At 48.0% G+C, this 10,133-nt stretch overlaps 1 protein-coding gene across 7 annotated transcripts in view; it reads right to left on the reverse strand.

Annotated features, from left to right (window-relative positions):
• Nucleotides 1-3,497: 3,497 nt before the first annotated feature.
• The window catches only part of LOC144733103 (S-adenosylmethionine synthase-like), a 22,295-nt gene continuing 15,659 nt past the window's right edge, over nt 3,498-10,133 (reverse strand). For all 7 annotated transcript variants that reach the window (XM_078614859.1, XM_078614855.1, XM_078614862.1 and 4 more), the window contains exons 7-10: nt 8,901-9,119; nt 7,921-8,103; nt 7,155-7,288; nt 3,498-3,763 (exon numbers count right to left, since the gene is read on the reverse strand). In XM_078614859.1, coding sequence (XP_078470985.1) covers nt 3,661-3,763; nt 7,155-7,288; nt 7,921-8,103; nt 8,901-9,119 — 639 coding nt within the window. In that variant the 3' untranslated portion in view covers nt 3,498-3,660. The remainder of the gene's footprint in view (nt 3,764-7,154; nt 7,289-7,920; nt 8,104-8,900; nt 9,120-10,133) is intronic.

Below are 10,133 nucleotides of genomic sequence, written 5' to 3' on the forward strand. Positions count from 1 at the left end.
GGGTGGATGAGTGAGTGGCTGAGTGGGTGGGTGGGTGAGTGAGTGGGTGGCTGAGTGGGTGTCTGAGTGGATGAGTGAGTGGGTAGGTGAGGGTGTAGGTGAGTGGCTGAGTGAGTGAGTGGCTAAGTGGATGGGTGGCTGAGTGGATGAGTGAGTGGGTGGGTGGGTGGCTGAGTGGGTGAGTGGCTGAGTGGGTGGGTGGGTGAGTGGGTGAGTGGGTGGCTGAGTGAGTGGATGGGTGGCTGAGTGGATGAGTGAGTGGGTAGGTGAGGGTGTAGGTGAGTGGCTGAGTGAGTGAGTGGGTAGGTGAGGGTGTAGGTGAGTGGCTGAGTGGCTGAGTGAGTGGCTGAGTGAGTGGGTGGCTGAGTGGCTGAGTGGGTACGTGGGTAGGTGAGGGTGTAGGTGAGTGGCTAACCATCACATCAAAGGGGGTGATCATATCATTATCATCATCGTCGTCATCGCGTGCTGCTTCCAGACTACCCTGCTCCTTCTAGGGCCGTCTGGAACGCTCTCCTCCCCTTACGGACACGAGGAAGGGACTGGGAGCTGTGGTGTGAACCTTGACCCCAGCACCAGCTAGAGATTGACAAACTCATTGTGCTACACCGTCGTCACCTACACTACACTATACACTACTATACTATATACTACACTATACACTATACACTACACTATACACTACACTATACACTACACTATACACTACACTATACACTACACTATACACTACACTATACACTACACTATACACTACACTATACACTACACTATACACTACACTATACACTACACTATACACTACACTATACACTACACTATACACTATACACTACACTATACACTATACACTATACACTACACTATACACTACACTATACACTACACTACACTATACACTACACTACACTATACACTACACTATACACTACACTATACACTACACTATACACTACACTATACACTACACTATACACTATACACTACACTATACACTACTATATACTACACTACTATACACTATACTATACACTACACTACTATACACCAGAGGTGGGACAAAGTCATTGTTATGCAAGTCCAAGTCGAGTCGCAAGTCATCAAATTCATGACTCGAGTCTGACTCGAGTCCAAGTCACATGACTCGAGTCCACACCTCTGCTATACACTACACTACTATACACTATACTATACACTATTATACACTACACTATACTATACACTACACTATACACTACACTATACTATACACTACACTATACACTACAATATACTATACACTACACTATACACTACACTATACTATACACTACACTACTATACACTACACTACTATACACTACACTACACTATACACTACACTACTATACACTACACTACACTATACACTACTATACACTATACACTACACTATACACTACACTACTATACACTATACACTACACTACACTATACACTACACTATACACTACACTATACACTACACTATACTACTATACACTACACTATACACTACTATACACTACTATACACTACACACTATACACTACACTATACACTACACTATACACTACACTATACACTACACTATACACTACACTATACACTACACTACTATATACTACACTATACACTACTATACACTACACTATACACTACTATACACTATACACTACACTATACACTAAACTATACACTACTATACACTACACTATACACTACACTATACACTAGTATACACTATACACTACACTACACACTACACTACTATATACTACACTATACACTACTATACACTACACTATACACTACTATACACTACACTACACTATACACTACACTACTATATACTACACTATACACTACTATACACTACACTATACACTACACTACACACTACACTATACACTACACTATACACTACACTACTATACACTATACTACTAGTATACATTATACACTACTATACTACTATAATTCTAGATTTGAAGCTTTCGTGACTGCAAGGATTCATATTCTTAGGTTTGTTCGGTAAAGTCACGTAGGTAAAACATCAAAATTAATTTATTTTATTTTATTTGCATTAATTTTGATGTTTTACCTACGTGACTTTACCGAAAAAACCTAAGAATATACTACTATACACTACACTATACACTACTACACTGTACACTACACTATACACTACACTATACACTACTACACTATACACTACACTATACACTATACTACTGGTATACACTATACACTACTATACTACTATACACTACACTACTTTACACTACACTACTATATACTACTATACACTACTATACACTACTATACTACTATACACTACACTATACACTACTATACACTACAATACACTACACTATACACTACACACTACACTACTATATGCTACACACTACTATACACTACACTATACACTACTATACATTACTATACACTACTATACACTACACTACTATGGGTATCTGTGTGGTGAGTCTGTGGGTCTCTGTGTGGTGAGTCTGTGGGTCTCTGTGTGGTGAGTCTGTGGGTCTCTGTGTGATGAGTCTGTGGGTCTCTGTGTGGTGAGTCTGTGGGTCTCTGTGTGGTGAGTCTGTGGGTCTCTGTGTGGTGAGTCTATGGGTCTCTGTGTGGTGAGTCTGTGGGTCTCTGTGTGATGAGTCAGTGGGTCTCTGTGTGGTGAGTCTGTGGGTCTCTGTGTGGTGAGTCTGTGGGTCTCTGTGTGGTGAGTCTGTGGGTCTCTGTGTGGTGAGTCTGTGGGTCTCTGTGTGTTGAGTCTATGGGTCTCTGTGTGAGTCTGTGGGTCTCTGTGTGGTGAATCTTTGGGTCTCTGTGTGGTGAGTCTGTGGGTCTCTGTGTGGTGAGTCAGTGGGTCTCTGTGTGGTGAGTCTGTGGGTCTCTGTGTGGTGAGTCTGTGGGTCTCTGTGTGTTCAGTCTGTGGGTCTCTGTGTGATGAGTCTATGGGTCTCTGTGTGGTGAGTCTGTGGGTCTCTGTGTGGTGAGTCTGTGGGTCTCTGTGTGGTGAGTCTGTGGGTCTCTGTGTGGTGAGTCTGTGGGTCTCTGTGTGTTCAGTCTGTGGGTCTCTGTGTGATGAGTCTATGGGTCTCTGTGTGGTGAGTCTGTGGGTCTCTGTGTGGTGAGTCTGTGGGTCTCTGTGTGGTGAGTCTATGGGTCTCTGTGTGGTGAGTATATGGGTCTCTGTGTGGTGAGTCTGTGGGTCTCTGTGTGGTGAGTCTGTGGGTCTCTGTGTGATGAGTCTGTGGGTCTCTGTGTGATGAGTCTGTGGGTCTCTGTGTGGTGAGTTTATGGGTCTCTGTGTGGTGAGTCTGTGGGTCTCTGTGTGATGAGTCTGTGGGTCTCTGTGTGATGAGTCTGTGGGTCTCTGTGTGGTGAGTATATGGGTCTCTGTGTGGTGAGTCTGTGGGTCTCTGTGTGGTGAGTCTGTGGGTCTCTGTGTGGTGAGTCTATGGGTCTCTGTGTGGTGAGTCTATGGGTCTCTGTGTGGTGAGTCTGTGGGTCTCTGTGTGGTGAGTCTGTGGGTCTCTGTGTGATGAGTCTGTGGGTCTCTGTGTGATGAGTCTGTGGGTCTCTGTGTGGTGAGTTTATGGGTCTCTGTGTGGTGAGTCTGTGGGTCTCTGTGTGGTGAGCCTAGAAAATCAGCTTCTTGGGTTTCTCCCAAGTGAATTCTTCCCGACCAAAGTGTCCATAGGCTGCAGTCCGCTGGTAGATCGGTCTCTTGAGGTCCAATTCCCTACAGAGGGAGAGATCGAGAGACACAGAGAGAACGAGATACAGAGATATATAGAGAGAGATACAGAGAGAGACAGAGTGAGAGAGACAGAGAAAGAGAGACAGAGAAAGAGAGACAGAGAGGGAGATACAGAGATACAGAGAGAGACAGAGAGATACAGAGAGACAGAACGAGAGAGACAGACAGAGAGTGAGAGAGACATGACTGCAGGTATTGTGGTCAATGCAAACATGACTCCTTGTAAAAAAAGGTGTCAGTTTTATTGCCAGATAGAAGGGTAAAAAAACAATTATCATATTTTTACTGGCAAATGAGGTTCCCATAGTAAAGTCACGTAAGTTAGAAATAAAATAAAACAAGTCACGACGTTTCGATCGCAACACAAGCGGTCGTCATCAGGCAGGAACAGGTTTGCAGATTTGCTGAGCATTTCTGTGAGGTGCTGTGGGGGGGGGAGGGCAAATCCATCAGCCAGGAAAACATCGTGGGACAAAGTGGGGATGACCCTGCTGAGGCTGCAGTGCCTCAAATATTGTAAGAAGCAGTCACCCCCTGTGAGTGGCTGGCTGAGGTGCCATCTGTTGAGGAAGTACTAAAGGCGATCCAGAGTCTCTGAGACCAGGAAAGTCACCGGGCAGAGATGATCTCCCAAGCGAAATGCTGAGGGAGGGGTGGCGTTTGTGCACAGACTGCCCTACGTGACATCATAATAACATTTACACTATGAGATCTCTTTTACCAGTGGCAAAATATAGTAGTAGGTTTTTTTACCCTTTTAAACTGGCACAAAACTGACACCATTATTATCATTATCAGAGTTGCTTCTTTTTTTTGTTTGCTTTTTTGACTACTTGTGTTGTGGTCATTGCAAACATGATGCCTTGAATAAAGGTGTCAGTTTTGTACCAGTTTAAAAGGGTAAAAACCTACTACTACATCATAACAACAGTCTGGACCACTGGACGGGTTCCGCAGGATTTGAAGGATGCCCTGGTGGTCCCCCCTCTTTAAGAAGGGGGACCGCACAGACTGTAACAACTACAGGGGCATCTCACTCCTCAGTGTGAGGCCGGGAAAGGTCCTGGCAAGGATTATTCAACATCGCCTTGCTAGGCACGCTGAGGAGAGGCTTGCGGAGACTCAATGTGGTTTCAGGAAAGAGCGGTCCTGCACAGATGCCATTTTTTCTGTCCGTCTGCTACAGCAGAGGTGTAGGGAATTCCAACAAGACCTACATCTCTGCTTTGTTGACCTGGTCAAGGCCTATGATACCATCAGTAGGCCTGGGCTCTGGGTTGTTCTTCGTGCTTTCGGAGTCCCTGACCCTCTGCTCACGATCATGAAGGACCTTCATGATGGTGAGCGGGCCCGGGTTAAACTACGTGGCCGGGAGTCGGAGCCTTTCCCTGTTCACCTTGGGGTGCGACAGGGATGTCCTCTGGCTCCCACATTATTTAATATCTATTTCGACCACGTAGTTCGTGAAGCTTTTGACGGCTGTACTGACGGAATTTCATCTGGTACAGATACAATTGGAGGCTGATTGATGCCTGGCTGTGATTAAGAGATGGCTCCCTATTGGTCAACCACGTTATGTATGCTGATGATCTGGTGATTGCTGCTCACTCAGAGGAGGAGTTGGAGACGCTGCTGCTGAGACTGGAGCTTGCCATGAAGAGGTGGGGCCTTACCATCAGCCCCACCAAAACTAAGCACCTGCCTGGGTATTTTTGTGCCATCAAACACTCCACCCCCAAAACATTCAAATGGTGATGGGGCAGTTGTGGAGAGAGTGGAGAGTTCCCCATATCTGGGCAGTGTGCTCATGACCGGCTCCGGTTTGACAGCAGAGGTCTCCCTCCAAATCAGTAGAGCAGCAATATCTTTTCATCGGCTATGTAATGCTGTGTGGAAGCTCCCTGGTCTGTCGCTCCACACGAAGCTTCGGGTCTTCTCGGCCACGGTCATGCCCTCCCTTCTCTACGCTTGTGAAATGTGGACCCCCCTAATGGAGCATCTTTGCTGGTTAGAAACATTTAGGATGGATTGTGTGAGGAGCTCACAAATCCTTGAAAGATCTGGACAAAGTCCCATCGGTGAGCTCCTCTGGCAGGCAAGGCTGCGTTGGCTGGGTCATGTAGCCCGCATGCCCAGCCACCGCATGCCTAAACAGCTTTTGTTCGGCCGGATCGAGGGGGCTAAACGGGCGCGGCACGGGCTAGAGAAGAGATGGAGTGATGTGGTACAGGAGGACGTGGAGCTGAGTGGACTTGCCGATGACTGGTACCAGCGGTGTCAAGATCGGCCTCTGTGGAGGAGGCTCGTGAAGGACGCTACTGGGCAGTTGGAGGCAGTCGCCCTCCAACAACAACGGAGGGCGGAGGAGCGACGCTCACAACAACGAGCGGAGCGCCGGGTGGCTAAAGCACAGCAAGTTGGTACAGTAGGGGGCACAGGTGGTGCATCAGCCAGTCATCTCGGTCATCTCGGTCAGTCGACCCATGGCACCACTTGGGTCTGGCCAGTGACTTCCTGTCAGCGGGCGTTCGACACTTCACGTGGCTCTAACGTGCACTTAGCCTGGCACAAGCGCCATGATGACGTCACCATCACTTAGTGGCGAATGGCGGGTATTGGTGTCTGTGTGTGTGTTTGTCTTTGTGTGTCTGTGTGTGTGTCTGTGTGTGTGTGTTGTCTTTGTGTGTGTGTGTCTTTGTGTGTGTCTGTATGTGTCTGTGTGTGTTTGTCTTTGTGTGTCTGTGTGTGTCTGTGTGTGTTTGTCTTTGTGTGTCTGTGTGTGTGTCTGTGTGTGTCTGTGTGTGTGTGTCTGTGTGTGTGTCTGTGTGTGTGTGGCTGTGCGTCTCAGTGGTGAGTAGTAGCCGTGGTGAGTAGTATTAGTGAGTAGTAGCCGTCAAATTTCGATCTAAATCTTTCGTGACTGCAGGGATTCATCTTCTTGGTTCTTTCGGTAAAGTCGTCACGTAGAAGGGAAGAAATAAAATAATAAAAATAAAAATATATTTTGTTTTATTTTTATTATTTTATTATGTTTTATTTGTATTAAAACAAAATATATTTTTATTTTTATTATTTTATTACTTCCCTTCTACGTGGTGACTTTACCGAAAGAACCAAGAAGTCGTAGTCATGGTGAGTAGTATTAGTGAGTAGTATTAGTGAGTGAGTAGTATTAGTGAGTAGCCCTGGTGAGTAGTATTAGTAAGTAGTATTCATGGTGAGTAGTACTAGTGAGTAGTATTAGTGAGTAGTATTCATGGTGAGTAGTATTAGTGAGTAGTATTCATGGTGAGTAGTATTAGTGAGTAGTATTAGTGAGTAGTATTAGTGAGTAGTATTAGTGAGTAGTATTCATGGTGAGTAGTGTACTCACCTCACGATGACTCCGGGTCTCAAGTCAAAGTTGTTGTTCACGATCTTCAGCAGCTCAGCCTCGGAGCGCTGGGAGGTCCCGAAGTGGAAGATGGACACAGACAGAGGGTGACTAATCCCTATAGCGTACGCCACCTAGACAGACAGCGCAGATAGACAGAGAGACATGGGCACATAGACACAGAGATATACATAGAGATACATAGAGATACATAGAGATATACAGAGATAGAGACAGAGAGACAGATACAGAGGGCGACTGATTCCTTTCGCGTACGCCACCTAGACAGATAGATAGACAGACATACATCTCTCTGTCTCTCTCTGTCTCTCTCTGTCTCTCTTTGTATCTCTGTGTCTCTCTGTGTCTCTCTGTGTCTCTGTCTCTCTCTGTCTCTCTGTATCTCTCTGTCTCTCTCTGTCTCTCTGTATCTCTCTGTCTCTCTGTGTCTCTCTATCTCTCTGTATATCTCTGTCTCTCTGTATCTCTCTGTCTCTCTGTGTCTCTCTATCTCTCTGTATCTCTCTGTCTCTCTGTGTCTCTCTATCTCTCTGTGTCTCTCTATCTCTCTGTATCTATCTGTCTCTCTGTGTCTCTCTATCTCTCTGTATCTCTCTGTCTCTCTGTGTCTCTCTATCTCTCTGTATCTCTCTGTATCTCTCTGTCTCTCTATCTCTCTGTCTCTCTGTATCTCTCTGTCTCTCTGTGTCTCTCTATCTCTCTCTATCTCTCTATCTCTCTGTGTCTCTCTCTCTGTCTCTCTCACCTGTACCAGGACTCTCTTGCACAGCCCCGCCTTCACGAGTGACTTGGCTACCCAGCGTGCTGCGTACGCTCCAGACCGGTCCACTTTGGAGAAGTCTTTGCCCGAGAAAGCTCCGCCACCGTGCGCACCCCAACCACCGTAGGTGTCCACGATGATCTTCCTGCCCGTGAGGCCTGCGTCTCCCTGGTGCAGAGAGACACAGAGAGAGAGAGATGGAGAGAGACATAGAGAGACATAGAGAGAGACATAGAGAGACATAGAGAGATGGAGAGAGACATAGAGAGAGAGACACACACAGACATATACAGAAACACTCACTCACACAGACATTCACACAGACACATAGACAAACACACACAGGCAGACACACAGACAGACACACACAGACACACAGACAGACACACACACAGACACACACACAGACACACACACACAGACACACAGCCACATACACAGACACACACAGCCACACACAGCCACACACAGACACACACACACACAGACACACACACAGCCACACACACACAGCCACACACAGACACACACACAGCCACACACACAGACACACACACAGACACACACACACAGACACACACACACAGCCACACACACACAGACACACACAGCCACACACAGCCACACACACAGACAGCCACACACACACACACAGACACACACACACAGCCACAGACACACAGACAGACACACACACAGACACACACACAGACAGCCACACACAGCCACAGACACACAGACACACACACACAGCCACACACACAGACACACAGACACATACACACACAGACACACAGACACACACACACACAGACACACACACACACACAGCCACACACACAGCCACACACCCACACACAGATACACACACACACACACAGACACACACACACACAGACACACACACACACAGATACACACACACACAGACACACACACACACACAGACACACACAGACACACACCTGCGGTCCACCGATGACGAACCTCCCGCTGGGCTGTATGTGGTACACGGTTCGCGCGTCCAACAACTGTGCGGGCACCACAACCCTCACGACCAATCTCAGCAGCTCCTCACGCATCGAAGGCAGCGACACCTCCTCGTCATGCTGCACGGATAGTACCACTGTGTGGACTCGCACGGGGACCACGCGGCCTCCGTCTCGACGGTACTGGACCGTTACCTAAAGCAGGAGAGGGATGGGAGGGAGAGGGAGGGGGAGAGATTATGCGTTGGAGAGAGATGGATTGAGAGAGACGCGCCTTCCCATCAACCGGAGATGTAGAAAAGCCACTGCGTGTGGCCACGTGGAATGTTCGAACGCTCACTGCGGAGGAGGAGAGGCTGCCACTCCTCTGTCGGGAGCTGGACCGGTACCGCCTGGATCTCTGTGGCATTCAGGAGGTCCGGTGTACTGGTCATTGTGTGTGTGTGCTCAGAGGAGAGGCTGCCATTCCTCTGTCGGGAGCTGGACCGGTACCGCCTGGATCTCTGTGGCATTCAGGAGGTCCGGTGGACCGGTTCTGGCTCCTGCCACCATGAGGGGTGGACAGTCCTCTACTCGGGGCAGGAGACTGCCAAACAACAGGGGGTGGCTCTTCTTCTGAACAAAAGAATGAAGGGGGCGTGGGAGCGTGGCGGTGAGGTGTGGGAAGCTGTAAGCCCCAGGCTACTTTGGGCTCGCCTTCCCATCAACCGGAAGCGAAGAGTGGTGGTTGTTGCTTTATGCCCCGCACCGAAGACGAACATCCGTGGAGGGATGCAGGCAAAGGCCGATGAGTCAGATGCCTTCTATGACCTCCTGTTACACCGTTCCCTACAGCAGGATGATCGAGAGGGATGGGAGGAAGGGAGATTATGCGTTGGAGAGAGATAGATTGAGAGAAAGTCGCCTTCCCATCGACCAGAGGCGAAGAGTGGTTGCTTTATGCCCCGCACTGAAGATGAACATCCGTGGAGGGATTGCAGGCAAAGGCCGATGAGTCAGATGCCTTCTGTGACCTCCTGTTACACCGTTACCTACAGCAGGATGATGGAGAGGGATGGGAGGAGAGGGGGAGGGAGAGATTATGCGTTGGAGAGAGATAGATTGAGAGAGACGCGCCTTCCCATCGACCGGAGGCGAGGTAGTGGTGGACATCTCCTGGCCAAACCCCATTTGGCGGAGCCAGGAGATTGAATCTTTACCCTCGGGGCT

Source organism: Lampetra planeri, chromosome 45 (genome assembly GCF_965212315.1).
Source record: "Lampetra planeri chromosome 45, kcLamPlan1.2.h2, whole genome shotgun sequence".
Lineage (NCBI taxonomy): Eukaryota > Metazoa > Chordata > Hyperoartia > Petromyzontiformes > Petromyzontidae > Lampetra > Lampetra planeri.